Source organism: Adiantum capillus-veneris, chromosome 19 (genome assembly GCF_014529385.1).
Source record: "Adiantum capillus-veneris isolate H3 chromosome 19, ASM1452938v2, whole genome shotgun sequence".
Classification (NCBI taxonomy): Eukaryota; Viridiplantae; Streptophyta; class Polypodiopsida; order Polypodiales; family Pteridaceae; genus Adiantum; species Adiantum capillus-veneris.
This window is the reverse complement of record NC_140949.1, coordinates 71,634,999-71,653,415: the sequence shown is the minus strand read 5'-3', so window position 1 is coordinate 71,653,415 and position 18,417 is coordinate 71,634,999. Positions and strand designations below refer to the sequence as shown.

The following is an 18,417-nucleotide window of genomic DNA, read 5'->3' as shown; positions in this document are numbered from 1 at the left end:
AAGCCAAGCTCACACCTAGATACATGTAGTGAGCAGACATCGGGCTCATCTCCCAACCATAGAGCCAATACGGGCTCACCCTCGAGCTTGGAGCCTGGGCCCTGCAGCCAAACGGGCAAGCCTCTGCCACAAGGGCCGGTGTACCATACCACCGAACCCACACCAGTACGGGTGTTGCCAAGGGCCAAGAGTCCAAGTGTGGTGATCACACAAGGTGATCTCACAAATGAGGCTCAAGTCCTATTTATAGGACTTCATAGCTAAAGGGCGAGGTTCACACTGGCCAGACATAACTGTAGGCGCCCATCCTGATGTCTTGGGACGTAACATAGATGCTACAATCTTGATATGCATGAAATGAGCTCTAGGGATCATCAAAGAGTGGGAGTCATGGAAACGATGAGAAGGCTTGCAAAAAAAAAAAAGAGGGCCTTCGTAGAGGGGAATGGAATACATCTTTTCTCTGAGCAGGGACGTCTCCATCTCATCGACACCCATCGAGGACCCACAAATTTGGCATGTATATGTAGAGAGCTTGTACCACATCCTAGTTCAGCCACCTAAGTCACAACTAGAGGAGCCTCGACCCACCATTGTTTCTTCTTTACGCCATTGATAGAGTGAAGGGAGCTATTCACCACTTTTAGCATGGACAAGCATGTAATCACAGAGGCCTACAGAATGAACACCTCATTTATGTATTGGTTCATTAGCTCGCTTTCTTGCTTACCTATTTAACATTGCATTAGTAGAGGGTCTATGAGCTGACTGGACGATGCTCCCTTCAGCTACTACAGTCACAGCAAATCAACGCAAGACTGTTCCCGTTTCTAATAGATGTAGAGTGACAGAGGGAGATCTCTTTACAAGCCCAGACCACACCTGGAAGAGGAGAACAATGATTGATTACCGACTTTTTTTCATACCTGAATCCGTGCCCACACCACACGGTGTCACACATCAAAGACCAGAGGTCCTTCGAGCCAGCAGGAGACAGAGAACCCAAAGCTACAAGATATTCAAGCTACGGAGATGATAGAGACCTGAGCTCGACACCATTGAGAGTCAGAGGAGAGACTGCAACAGCTCCGTTGAAATCCAGGCATATTTTATGGGAGCTCCTAAACATCTCCCTCATTGATGTACACCAATTTACACCCCCACTATGGGACTAGATGGAGCTAGCTAGATTATGCATACCATAATTATACATTTGAGGGCTGACATATATAATCTTGCATTTTGAGCCTTTTAGAGATAGAGCTCCATCTCTGTTCATCTTATTCTCCCACAGCTATACTACAATTGGTCACCTTTTCCAGTTTTCGCTGTAGGTTTTTGGTTCATTTTACTTTCTAGGTGTTAGAGGATGTAGGATAGCTATACTTTGATTTGTTTTGTAGGCGGATTACAGCCCCTAGAAACTGTAAGGCTTGAAATGCTTTTCTTTTTGTTGGTTAAAGGCTTGTACTTTGCCCCCTTTACTAATGTTTGAAGCTTTTATGGTTTGTTGAGTTGCTCAACGTTTTCTACCAATTGATGTGCAATTCAACACCTAGTGGTTTCTCTTGTTTCATGAGATGAGTTTGGGTACCAACTGCATTGTCTTCCTTCACGACCCTACATCTCCTTGGTTTGAAAAGCACGCAACAATGTATCTCAAGAAACAAGTCATTCTTCTCCTTCGGATTCGTATTCATTCAGAAGACCCGTTGTTCTATGTCTGACCGTAGCAAAAGATTTCTGAGGCCACAGGCAAATGAACTTACGAGGTGACGTGCAGCTCTTCATAAAATATTTACTAAAGGTCTGAGTTGTTCTGGTTAGAATTTTTGAGAGTGTATGTGGTGTTTCTCCTTTCATCATAGCATGAAACCAAAATCATATTCACAACCTATTACTTCGTAACTAACTAGTCAAACATTGCAACTAGGCAATTCAGAAGTTTCATTCAGAGTCATTTAAAGTGCAATTAAAGCACACTTTGTAAAGTACCGGCCTAGCCCAAAAGTTTGCAGATACTAGTGGTGAAACTCGCAGCAAGAAATAAATATCTTGCTGTAGTTTTAGCACTTTCTAGACTGTATTTCTCTGTGTCCTATTCATGAGACTACATGTTTGATGCAATGAACCCAACACACACATTCACAGTGCACGTGCTTTATTTTCAGCTTTTAAATCTTTGTTTGGCATTGCATTTAGTAGAGATGGAATAAAGAGTTGTTTTGTCTTCGACTAAGTACATACGAAATGAAGAAATTTAACTCGCCAATTGTGGTGGTCGGTGATTGCAGAGGACTGGCATGATAGTAGGCATGGTGGGGGATGGCATCAATGATTCACCTGCATTGGTAGCTGCAGATGTAGGAATGGCTATTGGGGCTGGGACCGATGTGGCCATAGAGGCGGCCGACATAGTTCTTATGCGAAGCAACCTCGAAGATGTCTTAACAGCTATACATTTGTCCAAAAAAACATTTTCCAGAATAAAGATCAATTATGTGTGGGCTTTAGGTTACAATGTGCTTGCACTACCACTTGCGGCGGGAGTGCTATTCCCTCTCGTTGGATTGCGCCTTCCCCCATGGGTGGCTGGAGCTGCTATGGCAATATCATCGGTAAGCGTCGTATGCTCGTCGCTGCTTCTCAGATCCTACAAGAGACCCAAGAAGCTGATAACCTTGAAGCAAATCAAGCTATCATCATAATGTTACTTTCTTGATAAGAGATGACACGCACATAATGACATGCTGTTGTCAGGATAAACATACTTGCTACATGTAAACAATTGTAGTAAGATGACTAGAATGTCTGCTACAACATTACAAGTTTACATCAAAATATCAGATGGAACAAGCGGAGCTCCGAGCTTAGGCTGTTCTGTCTTCCTCCTACCATCACAGTTCCAGCATTGGGAACTTGCATATCAAACACATTCACAAAATACATGCGCATATATATATATATATATATATATATATATATATATATATATATATATATATATATATATAGAGAGAGAGAGAGAGAGAGAGAGAGAGAGAGAGAGAGAGAGAGAGAAGTTTTAATGTCTCCCAAGAGACCTCAAAGATCTATCCAATTGTCTTGAGCTTAAGACCTGTTATGCAAGAGGGACTTGAGACAACCAATCTACAACACTTTTAAGAGAAATGAAATGTTATATTAACGTCTATCCGATTGTTTTGAGCTCAAGAACTCTTATGCAAGAGGGAATTGAAACAACCAATCTACCACACTTTTAAGAGAGAAATGAAATGTTATATTAACGTCTTTAAAAGGCCAAAATGACCTATGAGACAATCTGTTACAAAATAGTGAATCTAAAAGTAGATACCATGTCTGGGTACAAAAGAGAGAGAGAGAGAGAGAGAGAGAGAGAGAGAGCTTGAGCTTTGTTAATGTCTTCTAAAAGCCAAAGCTGGCCTATGAGACAGATCAATGTACATCCAAAGAAAAGGACAAAAGTGCTAAAAATAAACCTCCTACAAAACAAGAAAAAAGTCACAATGGCTTACATAAGAGGATGAGTGTGTGATCCACTACTCACTTCTCCTAATTATAGAAATAAGAAACCAGATGTCATCTCTCTCTCACAGCAGGGGTAATAGGATGCTTCACAGCAGGGGTAATAGGATGCTTAACTAATGTCCCTCTTGGGGAAGTTTTGCACGGGCATAGTTCCACCCCAGCCTGCCTACGTTAGCGAACGAAACTTGCAAGACCCAACTCTGTCGATTTCGGCAGAGTGGCAAACACCTTCTTTTACCCCCGCCTCGTAGATTGCTGAAGAGTTCATGCTCAGAGCTGCTTCTAGACGTTAAATGCATCATGCCAAAAATGCTTACGAGTTGTGGGGGTTCTACCCAACTCGTGTGGATGCGCCCTTATTACAAAGGAAGGGAAGAAAAAAGGTTTGCCATCGTTAACTTGCCATGTGGTACTAATCTATGTTCAATGGTCTACAATTGCTTCCAAGAGTTTCATGCTTTACTAAGGCAGAGAGAGAGAGAGAGAGAGAGAGAGAGAGAGAGAGAGAGAGAGAGAAATGAAATGAAATGTTATATTAACGTCTTCAAAAGGCCAGAATGACCTGACCTATGAGACCAAACTGATACAAAAGTGGTGAATATGTTACAATGTCTGGATACCTTAGGACTAAAAGTGAAAATAAATGAGAGAGAGAGAGAGAGAGAGAGAGAGAGAGAGAGAGAGAGGAGGGAGAAGAAGTTGTTTTAAAGGTGGCTGGAACAGTACCAAGAGGCCCAAAATCATATGTCAAGTGTTGAACTCGAGACCTGCCATGCAAGAGCGAATGGGGATAGCCAATCTACCACGGTTGAGAGAGAGAGAGAGAGAGAGAGAGAGAGAGAGAGAGAGCGCTGCTGGTTAAAAATAAAGTTTGACATGATGTTCTTTCAGCTCAACAAAAACATTATTTGGCAAAATAATTATTTGGTAGCTACAAAATACAGCTAATCAAGCTTTCATGGAAAAGCTCAAATTATATGATGCGTCCCTACTACTACAAGGGAGGATAATGTGGGTGGTAAATTAATGGTGGTGATCCCCAAACCATTTGGAGAAGTAGGGGTCATAGGCGAAGAGTTGTCTGTTGGCTTCATCCATATTCTCTTTTTCTTGCAGCTGCATTACTTGCTGCTGCTCTTCAATCGACAGCTCGCCCACCTCCTCCAGGCTGCCATGTGTGCTCGCCCCGGTGTGGGCGTAGGCATGGTCGCTTACATCCAATCCTCGAATAGCACTGGCATATTTGGGCAAGCAGATGAGCTGCACTAACAGGGCCACCACTAGCATAGTTGCAATGAAGCGCTTGCAGCTGGCTGCCATGATGTATGCCTGTGGAAAATCCTGCAAGACGACAAATGCTGAGAGTGAGAATATGTGTGTGTGTGTGTGTGTGAGAGAGAGAGAGAGAGAGAGACTCGAGAGACTATACCGCACTGAATGCCGAAAACTCAAAAGCTTTGGGAGAACTGCAACAGAGAGAATAGGCGCAATGAGCGTGAAGAGAGGGGAGGGGGGGCCCGCCTCTTTGTAGGCAGAGCTGCGATGGAGAGTCACGAGCTGGTAGCCATTAAATTGCAGAGTGAGGTTGGCTCCATTGTTGGCGCGCCCCCGCTGCGAGTTGGCCACCACACACACACAACCACTACTAACGGCCTTTCACATGATTCACTTTTTTTTTTGGGGTACTTTAGGTTTACATTTGATACCGATTCTTGCATTTCCTTCTTTTTCACCTTTTCTAAAATCATAATTGAAATCACTCAGACTCAGTGACCACAATGTTATAAGACCATGTTTATATGAGTCTTCTCATACCAAATCTAATACTTTTAGCCAAGTATTAATAAAAATATTACACACAAGTAATAATACAAATCTATTCATTGGGGCTCTCTCGCTCTCTCTCACGCTGCCCTGCCCCTCTCTCTCTCTCTGTCTCTCTCTCTCTCTCTCTGCCCCCCGCCCCCCCCCGGCACCTTGTCCACGTCTATTGCTGTTGCTGACTTTCTCTCTCTCCCTCTCTCTCTCTCGCTGCCTTGCCCCTTGCTCTGCACCCACATCCCTGCCCGCACGCGTTGCACCCCCGCTCCCTCTCTCTGCCTCGCACCCTCTGCCCCTGCGCACCCGCGACCCCTGCCCCTGCGCCCACGCTACTCCGCGCGCTGCCCCCCCGCTCCCTCTCTCTATCGCGCTACCCTCCGCTCTCTATCGCGCTCCCTCTCTCTCTATCGCCATAGGCCCCTCTCTCTACCCCCCCCCCCCCCCCCCGGCTCCCTCTCTCTATTGCGCTGCCCCCCGCTCCCTATCGCGCTCCCTCTGTCTCTATCGCGATAGGCCCCTCTCTCTAACCCCCCCCCCCCCCCCCCCCCCCCCCCCCTTTTTTTACAATTTTACATCTTACATTTTAACTCTATTTAACTTTAACTCTAATCCTAACTTTTAACGCCCTTTAACTCTCTCTCTCTCTCTCTCTCTCTCTCTCTCTCTCCTCCGCCCCCCCCCCTCTCTCTCTCTCTCTCTCGCCCGTACTCTATCGCTTCTTTCTCTCCCGGCCGTACTCTACCGTTGCCCCTTCCTTGCCATACCTCCTCGCGCTCACCCACTCGCCCATCTATCGCGCTCGATGCTATTGGGGGTGCACACGTGCGTTTAGGGACCCTCTCTCTTTTTCTTTTTCGGACGGCGATCAAGCATGAGGAAGATGAACGATAAAGCCGACTCCCTAGAGGATGCTATTCAAAAATGCAAAGAGGAAATGACGGAGATCATTACCAAGATGAACCGCAATCTCTGGGGTACAATAAACATGCTCGAAGGACGCGTGCTGATCCAAGAGAGCAAGATAAGCACGCTGGAAGACCGAGTGACGACCCAAGAGGAAGAGATTGCATCACTCAAGACAGATCTCGCCGAAGCACGATCAAGAAACACACTGGAAGAGGGCGAACTGCAACCCTCAGTAATCGAAGAAATCAACACGATCAAGGAGCAAGTACGGGTCATCAAAGAGGGAGAAGAGCAGCACAAAGAAATGACGACTTCTTGGGTGGATGTTCTTACCAAAACTCAACAGAAGGCGGACGAAGCCGAGAAATGGATCAAGGTGGCCAAGAAAGGGAAAGGCAAGGAGATAACGCCCACGTCCACACCCTACAACATCATTAATCAGACACTTGAGGAGGAGCAGAGGAGAAGGGTGCGCGCTTTACATGTGAGAATCTGCGGTCTTAAAGACAAAGGCAATGTGGACGAAGAAGTAAAAGAACTCACAGCCTTGATGGGGGTTCATGAGCCGACGCACACAAAGGCATGGAGAGTGGGCAACATAAAGAAAAATGGAAGCAGTGGAGAAACCTCAAAAGAAAGAGCACTCATCCTCCGTTTTCCCTCCATGGAAGGGAAGAAGTCCTTCTTGAAGAAAAGACCAACTCTCAAAGAGACTGGCATCTTTCTTGGGGATGATCTCACCCTCTCGCAGATCGCTCATATGCATGAAGTAATGCAAGAGATTAGAGCGGCAAGGGGAAAAGTCAAGATTGCCTTTTACCGAGATGGAAAAGTGGTAACACTAGAGCGACACTCTACATGACGGTGCGAGACTTATGGGACCACACTCAAAGTGGCTGCCTGGAACTGTAATGGATCTATGTGTCTTGATGTGGGTGCTTTTGAGGATAGCTTTACTAGATGAGACATCATCTTTTACTCTGAGACACACTAGGCCCCTGGGCAATCCATGCCTCACATTAGTGGATACAGATGGGAGACAGCCTACAGATAGGAGACACGCTCAGAGCACAGAGGACGGGGCTCGGGGGAAGTGGCAGTGCTATTTAGAGAGGATCTGCAGCCATTGATACATATAGCTCGCAGGGATGAGCAAGCTAGATACATGTGGGTGAGATTGAAAGCAAAGACATGCAGATATCTCTACCTTGCTATTTGCTACTTTCCCCCGAGCACATCAGTTTATGCATCACCCAGAGGACAGTCCCCTTTCTCTATTTTGGATGATGACATATGGGAGTTCTCTAGGGATGGTGACATTATCATCCTAGGGCACTTCAATGCTAGGACTGCCCATCACCAGGGAGTGTTTTATTATACTTCAGAGGAGATGCTAAGAGAACTAGATGTTGTAGAGATGGGCTTGTCGAGAATATCACACGATGTGGAATATACTGAGTATGGGCGACACCTGATAGAAATGGGCACCGCACATGGATTGGCCATCTTGAACGGCCTACAGAGATTTCCTGCTTCTGCAGGAGGTTTCACATGCTTCCCACACAGACATGGAGCCAGCACAGTGGACTATGTCATGGCACAGCCGAATCTCATCTCTAGTATCCAGGATCTCATAGTTGGGCCCAGACCGGTTAGGGTGGCAGTGGATCATGCTCTGGTGTCGATGACCATCTCCTTCCAGTTCAGTGTAGCACACAACCACGGGTAGCGGCCCCTACTCGCTACACCTTCACACGGGAGACGGATTCTTTGTACATGGATGGGATCTATAGACGCCTATACACTAAGGACCCGGGGCGACCTCTGGAGGAGCTAACTACTATACTGACACAGACATTACATGATACAGTAGCAGAGGCATACCCACACACCCAGCCTGAGCAGGGCCGCCGATCAGGGAGCATGCCTCAGAACAGCTGGTACGATGAGGAGTGCCGCCAGACTAGAGCCAGACTTCAGAGGGAGGTGTTGTTGGGGGATGTCACTCACATACAGTCACAGATTGACTTCCGACGCCTGGTGCGGCGGAAGAAGAGGGCTTTCTTGGCTCGACTCGAGCAGGATCTATACCAGCTATTCTTGAGTCAGGACTCGCGTGAGGCGTGGCGGCTCTTTCATGAGCAGTCCCCCCCCCCCCCCTCTGCTATTTCCTCCACAGAGACCTGGGGTCAGTACGCATCATCTTTGTACACAATACTTGGACAGCCGCCCCTCCCCAACCCCCCCGATCCATGCCCACACGCATGTGCTTTTTTCACTGCTGAGATGGTGAAGAAAGCTATTGACAGGATGAGGACTGGGAGAGCTTATGATCATGATGGCTTAGTCGCGGAGCATTTCATGCATGCCAAAGACCTACTAGCAGAGCTTCTAGCAATTATGTTTAACCGTGCCATGTGTGAGGGCCTACCGGACACTTGGAGCCTATCTACGATCGTACCTATCTTCAAGTCAGGAGACCCCATGGAGCCTGGGAATTATCGCACTATCATGATTGGACACACAGTGGCATGGTTGTATGCATCCATTCTTGAGCAACAACTGAGTAGATGGGCAGAGAAGGAAGGAGTGCGCGCAGCTGGGCAGACAGGGTTCAGGAGAGGCTTCTCTACTCTTGATCATATCTTGACACTTAGGGCCATCATCGAGGAAGGAAGATCTCATGGGAAATGGATCTATTGTAGCTTTGTGGACTTCCGCAAAGCTTTTGACATAGTACCCAGAGCTAGATTGATGCGCAGATTACAGGAAATGGGAGTACCCACAGAACTCATTTGGGGGATCATGGCATTGTACAGATCAGTAGTAGGGCATGTACGCACCCCTGAGGCACTTTCTACACCGGTTCACTCCACTATCAGGGTGAAGCAGGGTTGCCTGCTCTCTCCTACTCTTTTCGGTATGTATGTGGATGAGGTTTCTGACTACATTGAGAGTGATGGTGATAGAGGTGTACAATTGGCAGGGACATGGATTCCAGTTTTGTTATATGCTAATGACGTAGTGCTGATCTCCGAATCTCCAGAGGGAATGCAACGTCAACTGGATGCTTTGCGTAGGTTTTCCCACGAAAGTGGTTTGTCTGTCAACCTTGGTAAAACCAAGGTTATGGTGTTTAATACCACCCCACAGTGGATCAGGAGGTCAGCACCTACATTCACATACAGCCAGGAGACTGTGGAGTACACAGATGCTTACACTTACCTTGGAGTGGTTTTTAGCGGACCTGGATTCTCACTTAGAAGAGCAACCGAGACCAGACTGACTAGAGCCCATGCAACACTGGGTAGATTAGAGAAGATGTGTTCGCAGGTCCATTTTCAGGAGCCCCGAACGAAGCTCTGGCTCTTTGACACTTTGGTGGCCTCAGCATTGCTCTAAGGAACTGAGATATGGGGACCTTCATTGGATCACCATGGGAGGCCGTGTCGCACAGATGGATGGGGGAACATGGAGAAACCTCTCGTCTCTATGATCTCACGGCTCATTAGAGCCAGGGCATCAGTACCACGGGCCATTATCCAAGTAGAGCTAGCGGCCCCCCCACTAGTGGTGGAGGCGCTCACTAGATCAGTCTCCTTCATAAACCGCACATGGGAACTCCCTAGAGACTGATATGCTCGCATAGCACTTGAGTCCTCTCGACAGTTAGCCATACAAGGAGATACAACATGATGGTATGGAGAGATGGCATCATGGTTTCAGGCGCATGGGTTCAGCATAGACAGGCTGCCACCATTCGAGTACTCATTGGATGCACCATCTCTCATCCTTACAAAGTCAGAGATCACCAAGCTCATCCGCCAAGACCTGACCCAGCTAGACACCAGGAGGACATGGATACAACCAACGCAGGAATTGGGCACGAAGATGGCTTTCTACAGAGACCACGTTCTCAAACTTACGGAAGATGGTTTCGTGATGAGACCTAGATACATGGACACCCACTTGTCTCATGGGATACGATGTGCTATTGGCCAGCTACGCACATCTTCTCACCAGCTGCGGATTGAGACTGGGAGATACAGCGGAGTACCAACAGAGGCTAGGACATGCCCCTTGTGTGACATGGAGCTTGAGACAGAGCTGCATTATACATGCCGCTGCCCCGTCTACTACGAGATACAAGGCCGCTTCCATTGCTTGTTCAGAGAGGGTTTTGGACCACTCTCAAGAGTCATGGGATACGAAGATCAGAGATGCCTGGGTTTTTTCTTGCTCGAGATGCGCACACACAGAGGCTAGCCGGTCTCAAAGATGGATCACAGACTTTTTCAGAGCAGACACGGGACAGCCGCAAGAGCCACTCCCACAGCAGAGCTCCCCCTCGTCTCACACCAGAGGCACACTGATCGATCGAGCGATTGAACTGGGGAAATCCAGGAGCCCACGACTGCGGAGGACTACACAGCATCGACGGAGGCTACGTCAAAAGATGCGGAGCACGCTGGCCAGGCATGCACAACGCCTGGTCAGACTACTAACCATAGAGGAGATTGATGAGATTCGCCAACGACCGATGCTAGATCTCTTGTGATTCAGCTATCCCAGCAAGCCACCCATTTTTGCCATCTTTGCTTAGTTTCTTGCTTAGTTCACATCGACCAATCTAGGATCCCATAGTATATATCTTTGTTTTGTACTGTTGTTATTTTGTTACTCTAACTTTGTATCAGATCCACCACCTTGTAACTTTATGGTCTCATAGGTCACTATGGCCTTTTGAAGAAGTTAATATAACATTTCATTTCATTTCATTTCTCTCTCTCTCTCTCTCTCTCTCTCTCTCTCACACACACACACACACACACACACACACACACACACACACACACACACACACACCCACCATACATTTAAGAAAATTTGACGAGTTCACGTTGTGCAAATGATATTCATATGCGGTAGGAGTTATGTGAACAAAAGCGAGGGATTTGCTTGAATGGAACAAAGGGGCAAGGTTAGGCAAAGGGCTACCTTAACACCTCCAACAAGTGGCCAAGTTTATAGGGAGAGAGGGAGTACTTGCTAGAAGGGGGGGTTGGCCTCGACACCCACAATATCTATTAGGTGGGATGAAGTTTGCATGGAAAGCTACACATGATAATTGAAGGGGTAAATGAGAATATATTGGCACAAGTAGAAAACACTCTTGGAGACATCTCAAAGGAGGGGTTGTGGGTAATCCAATTGTACAAAGACATTGTTGGGAAAACAAAAATATGATAAACCTCTATAGCCTTGTCACCCTGGAGTGCTCAACACACAAAATCAAAACCCAAATACATGGAAAGAACCTCCGAAAACCCTCGACACAAAAGCATGTGATCCATTGGGAACTTTACTGGCAAACGCCCACCCAAGAGACCACCATGGAAGTACAAAAGCACCTACCTCGGCATGGATTTATAACACACGCCAACTGATGTACTCAAAGACAAGATCTTCCTCTTCATAAAACATCATCACAAAACCACAAGTTGAATATATACATATCTCACATCGCAATTGAGCTCACGACATTCTCTTTAAACCATTTTGTTGATTGCTATACATTGTGCAGTGTGTAGAATACACCATAATTGTAACATTGCAACTCCAAATTGAGTGCTTCAAAACTCGAAAAAAAATCCACAATTTCATTGTTTACTAGCTCCTTCAATATGCTATTCACCTTTGCATCAAGAATCATCATATCTTCATTCATAACCAAATTATGTTTTTCACCCTGCGCCCATCTATTTCAAACATGCCCTCCTTGAAAGGTAAGACATCTTCTATACATAGCTTCATTTCCTTGACACAAGGAACAAGCAAAGAAGCAACAACCATCTCATCAGGAAGCATAAAAATTACATTTTTTGGGTGTCCACATCCTCAAACACCTCCAATTTCTGTTCATTGACCAAGGCATGGCTACATATATTATCACATATGGAATCATGGATAGTCTCCTCATTAGCAAGGTCCACAACATGCTCAATATAATCAAAAGAACCTTTCAAAACACTCAACACAAAAGCATGTGATCTCGTGGGAACTTTACTAGAAAATGTCTCCCAAGAGACCACCATGAAAGCACAAAGTGTCTGCTTCGGGATGGATTTTTAGTACAGCACTTGAAGGAAAAAATTTCCTCTTCACAAAACATCATTAAAAAACCATGTACACAATGTGAAGTAAAAACATTCACCTCACCTTTTATGCTTTTTCGTGCATATGCATAAAAGCAACAATGTATATATCAAGATATATGCAAAATTGTCTCTTGCGTTTGCTATCATGTCCATACCTATCTAGGGAGCCATTGTCCTAGATGTGTCCTCGTTGCATGATTTCTCACTTGATAGCATGCCTGATTGGGTTTGAGAATGTATAAATTTCAAGTGTTTCATGATGGCACACTCGTCTCATCTACAAAGTTTGATACGGGACAAAAATTGGTAAAGTGATGAAAAATGATGCATGTCTATGTTTTTTATGCATATGTCAGTGATCCCACAAATTTTGGGATTTTTTGAAATGGTCTTTTTAGGTTAAAAATAAGCTAAACGTGACCTAGATGTGGTCAAAAAATGGTATGAAAGGCCCAAATTTGACACATCAGCACTTTGGTTGTTGGAAAGCAAGAAAAGTGTTTGATGATACCTGAAAAACGTGTAATTTTCCCTTTCTTATGTATTCACTTCATGGTTGCTCCATGAATGTGTAGTGTAGTCCCACCTCTCTACTATCTCGTATCTGAACTTGCGAGAGAGTGAATCAGGATTTTCCTTCATCAAAATGGTGTGTGGGCTTCAACATGAAATCTCTTAAATCTTTGCAAAATCATAAAATAGTCAATGTGAAGGTGGAAGCTCGTAATCTCATTTCAATAGTTTGAAGCCACGACTATTAATTAGAGGTGAGGATACACGATTCCATGAAATAGGTTTCGATTCTGAATGGGAATTGTGCTTGTACATGAGTTGAGATTTCATGGCTGAAACACAAGTGTTTCTCCTTTATCTTTTTGTTTGTGAGTTTGTGATCCTTTCATCATGAAATCGCTCGCAAAAACAATGTTGACTCCAAGTACAATTAGGAAGAGGGTTTGTGATTTCCTTATCACAAACACTCTTGGATTTTAAGCTATCTTTAGAAAGATGGTTTTGATGAAGTTCATAAACACTTTTTCACAAAGTGTTTTTGACTCACATCAGAAACTCTCGTAGCCAAAGGTTTCGTACCTTCCGAGCTGGAGTACAATTTTCTTGACAATGTATTCATTTGATAGAGCATACATATTGTTATTGTGGTATCGGCTATGGGTACTATATGTTCATAGTGATTTTGTATGTTTTTGTTGATGAGGATGTGATGATAGATAGTCAAGTATTTAATCATGGAGATATCCATTCTTTTGTCATTGTCGTATGTTGTGGTTGCACTTTTATATACATTGCAATTGATACTTGTCTATCTAGATGATTCAAAGTACTATTTATAGTGGAATATGATTTGTATGAAAATTTTTGGCAAACTTTGCTTTCATATGTTTTTACAAAAAAGTTATGGTTTCAAAAAAAATCAAATTGTCAGTAAACTTTTGAGAATGTACTTTTACCTTCTGATTGATTCGAAAGAGGAGATGTGGATGCTAGCTAATGAGATAGCTAATGAGATGTTTAAGACTTTCTTTTGTCACAATGCAATAATTATTAAATTAGTGAGAGTGATAATTGGAGATTGCTCAAAAAAAATTTGGGTAGACTTTGGGTCCTTTGCTATAGCTATTGAAAATGGTCGTGAACAGGTCCTTTGTACCTTGGGGGTTCACTTAGAAGAAACCACCTATATATCACATGTGTTCAAAGGGTATATAAAAACAACTATACTTACATGCTCATAGGTAATAAAACAACACCTTCTTCTTAAGGAACTTATGGATTTTTTCCAAAAATGAAATAGAAACCCCGTTTTATAAATGTAATTTTATTAATTTAAAAAAAATCCCAATAAAAAACCCCTTATTTTAAATTCACGTGCTATACTTACACTTTTGGGGGTGATCCTCTTGAGATTTGTAGTTGCAATAAGGAAACTTGCACCCTATCCAAAATAATTTTCAATTATTATCATTGGTATATGTGCTGGTATATATTGGTGCTTATATTTGCACATATAACCAATGATATGACCTGAATGCTTATATCAATAATTATAATCATGCCGCATCAAATTCAAATATGTTTTAAAGTGTTGATATGAGCGACCCTGTCCGATCCATCTTTTGTAGTGTTAATGTGCATATCTCTTGCATAAATTTGATCATCTTTTTCTTGCAACTCTTTTCTGTGTTGTGCAGCCTATAGTTCCATTTATGCTTTTTCTCTAGCTAGCTGCTCTTCCATCTCTTTGATCCTCAACTCATTTTGGGCAGTAGCATTAGGGGAAGTTTGAGGTCATTTTTTTGTCCTGTAAGTAATGGTAGAGAGAGAAAATGTAAATTCTTTTAAAATGTGGACAAAAAATGTAAAAACCCCAAAATTTGGAAAAAACCTTTTTCTTTTTACCATTTTCAAGGGATGTACTTTTTGAGGCCCCACATGAAGTGTCGCTTTCAAATCTCTTGGAAATGTGCCCCTTTCCCAAAAATTCTTCTCTTTCGGTCCAAATTTCAAATTTCCCTTGCCCATTTTGTCCCTTCTTTGCACCATATCTAACCCATCATCTTCTTCCCCATATCCAAGCTTTGATCTTGGTATTGCATCCATGAATCCTATTAGGAGAGGTGTATAATAGCTAAAGATGAATGTTCCCCCCCTTCAAAAAAGAAATAGGATTTGTGAAACTCTTTCTTCTACCAGTGAAGCAATGAGATCATAGATAAAGAAGCACATTGACTTATAGACAAATGGTTCATTGTATCCTATAGACCTAATCACTCGAGGGGGTCACTTGATAATTTTGTGAATATCACGTGAGTGTAGTAGAAGGGAAAATTGAATTTCTTTTTTTTCTAACATTTTCACATATAGAAGGGTATCATAAAATGAAATTGGGGAAAAAAATAGAGATTGACTAGGAAAGGGGTGTATTCTATTTGTTAAAAATTCACAAATAAGGAGTTTTAACAAGAGTCCTTGAACACATGCAAATAACACAATTTATACATAGTGACCCCAACCCCCCCCCCCCCCCCCCCCCTCCCCAACCTCACCCCCCAAAGCCAAAATGATCCCACTATTCTTCAATTGCTCTTCATTGATGAGATTTGTAGGAGATGACATAAAATGGGTATTAGGCTATACATTAAACCTTGTAGCAGAGAAGGAAATTTTTAAGTCGCAGAACCATTTGCTACAATACTTTAAGGATTCTCTCAACAATCAACTTCAAGAAAGCAAGGAGAAGGTAAAGAAATTATAATCACTGTTGAATACAATGAAGAGAAAGAGGATAGAATTTGGGCTTATTAGACAAAGACAAAGGATGTTGAAGAATACTGAGAGTCTCAAGCAAGGAGGTGGAGGTTGCAATAGAAGAATGAAAGGAGCTAGGTAGAATTAGTTTGTTTTTCAAGTTGGTGTCTTTGTTTTGCAAGCTGGTATCATAATCCTTGCTTGTGTTTATCTCAAGTCTTTAGTTCATCCAGACTACTCATAAGAAAACATGAGAGGTGCATCACAATCATTTTGTGAAGTGATTTCACCTATTCTTGCTAGGAACCTATTGGATGAGAGAAGGTTCAAGAAGGCTAGGAAGAAAAGTTATCAATTGATTTTTGCAAAGTTCTACCTTGGACAAGGACGAAGTTCAAGGGACTATGGACAAAGTTCGAATCAGTAGGGTAGGTTAGTGAAAGCTATTCAAGGTCATGGATAAAAACCTAAAGCAATCAAGAGTGAAGGGCTCCACGAGTTATTCAATAGGCAAGGTTTATAATTAATTTCAGGGTCATGAAGATGCTTGGAGAGCCTTTACATATCAATGACATATATCTTGGCAAGAAGAAAGGTTTCAACTTAAACTATTTTCAACAATCTCTTCTTTGACTTGAGGAACTTTTAGAGGAGGAAAATTATAAAATTCTAGGATCTTCAACATACTAAGGTGAATGGGCAAGCCATTTTTGTGATTAAGTCAGATGAAAGTGAAATTGTGATGGTAGAAAATTGAAAGAGTGTGAATAACCCTCATGAATAGAGCTCTTTATACCAGAGAGTGGAAAAGAATCATAAAATTCTAGTGTGCAATCGAAGAGGAACATTTAGTGGCCGAGTGCTTTTGAGGTTGATAGTGAGTATTTTAATGTATTAAATTGTGCTCCACCACACTCATATTCCTTGAATAAGAAAGGACCAAAAATCTGGGGAGGAGTTAGATGTTGAGGGTTTTGGTAGTTACAAGATGGAATGACATGTGGGGGAGACCTAAAGAAGCTAAAGTGTATGTACAGTGTGTCAAAGGGTGCCAATGCTAGAAGCCCTTGTACCTACTACATCGGCGCAACAAAGGAACTGAATCCTAATAACTGGAACAAAGCCCTAGATAGACACTCTTAAGCTCCAAACTTCCAAGTTGTTTTAGATATTCCTCTCTCAAATGTCCACCTGTTGGCATTGTATTCATCGTGTAGAATCATTGTAAGAAGATTGTGCACCTCTACATAGGGTTGCATGGAAACTACAACCTTTATCAGCTAGAGAAACTACAATAAAAAGTATTGAAAGATTATTATTTGATATTGAAATTCATGGTGAAAATATGGTTATTGACTCAGACCCCAAGAGGTCATTTGGTGGAAATAATGTTCTTAGAAAAGCTTCTATTGCTCTTCTATTGGTGGGATGAAGGCCATGAGCTTTCTAGGTCTCCATGGGAACTTGGTAGGGTGTATCTAAAGTCCATTACAACCAATGGAAGGCTATACACAATTCTGTGAATGACCATCATTGGAGTTGATGGTTGAGAAAAAAAAATATAGGTAGAAGTGTGGGAAGCCTTGGATATAGTCTTATCTTACTATGATAAAATTCATTGGGGAAAGAATGATCCCTCCAACTTCAAGAAAGAGCTCAACAAATTTAAGAAAGCTATGAAATTTGCTCAAAGCTCAGAGCACTTCACACACTAAATGGTAATAATTATGAATTATGAATTTTCTCAGTTTCTTCAATACTTGCATAAGTGGCTAAAAGGTGTGGTATATTATCGACAATCAGAATTCGTTGAACATTGACCAATGATATTTTCCATTCCTCTTGGAGTAATGTCAACTTCTTGGCCCGTGTGCTCTTTGTTAAGGTTTACAAATGTACCTATATAGTGCAAACATTGTGCTCCTTTGAAACATCAGGAATAAATTTTCAAAGTCTAAGATCTCATTGTTGCACCCTTTAAGGAATTTCTCCATTTGGAAGAGAACATTGAAGATTTCCCTAACGTAGGAAAAATTTGACAACTACTTGTCTTGGTAGAGTAGGTTCATCAAATTATCATTAGCTATCTCTACAATATCTTCAATGTTTGTGCCTTCCAATCTCCTCCTACTAGAAGGCTTATATGGAAAAAAGGGATAAGCAAAAAAAGTAATCTAGCCCATCCACCATATTTACCAAACCCAAACACATACATCACACTATCTTCTATAACTCGAGACATATGATTTTGTGAAAGCTGTCCCCCTTACACAAATTTAATGTAAGGGGAGGGATCTCCAACTCTACTAAGTTTGCATAGAGAGGACACTCTTATGGTTGGATTTGTACACATGAAAGCATCACACTATTGACCTTTCACGTAGGCCCACCCGTGTACACAATTTTCATGCAATAAGGACACACTCTATGGTGGAGAAAATTTTATCAAAATCTTATACTTCAAGAAGTGTGTCCTTCCTATGAAATTTTAGTCTTGTTGGTGGATGGGCCTTCGAGGACATTGAATTCAAGTACCATGGACACACTTTCAATGGAAGAAGTACACTCTGCCTAATTCACCCTTTGTACACTCGAAAAAAAATTGAGAAAAAAAAAGTTTCTTCATATTCTCTAAGCATCATTTCACATTGAAGTCCATGCTCAAAATTTTGTAGAAACTTAATTAGATTAGGTAAAAGATGAGGTTTAGAGGAGG

The 18,417-nt window shown here is 42.8% G+C and overlaps 1 protein-coding gene across 2 annotated transcripts in view; it reads left to right on the top strand.

Annotated features, from left to right (window-relative positions):
- Positions 1-2,897, top strand: part of LOC147434217 (putative copper-transporting ATPase HMA5) — an 85,244-nt gene extending 82,347 nt beyond the window's left edge. For both annotated transcript variants that reach the window (XM_086490782.1, XM_086490783.1), the window contains exon 6: positions 2,295-2,897. In XM_086490782.1, the coding sequence (XP_086346908.1) occupies positions 2,295-2,708 (414 nt within the window). In that variant the 3' untranslated portion in view covers positions 2,709-2,897. The remainder of the gene's footprint in view (positions 1-2,294) is intronic.
- Positions 2,898-18,417: the final 15,520 nt, after the last annotated feature.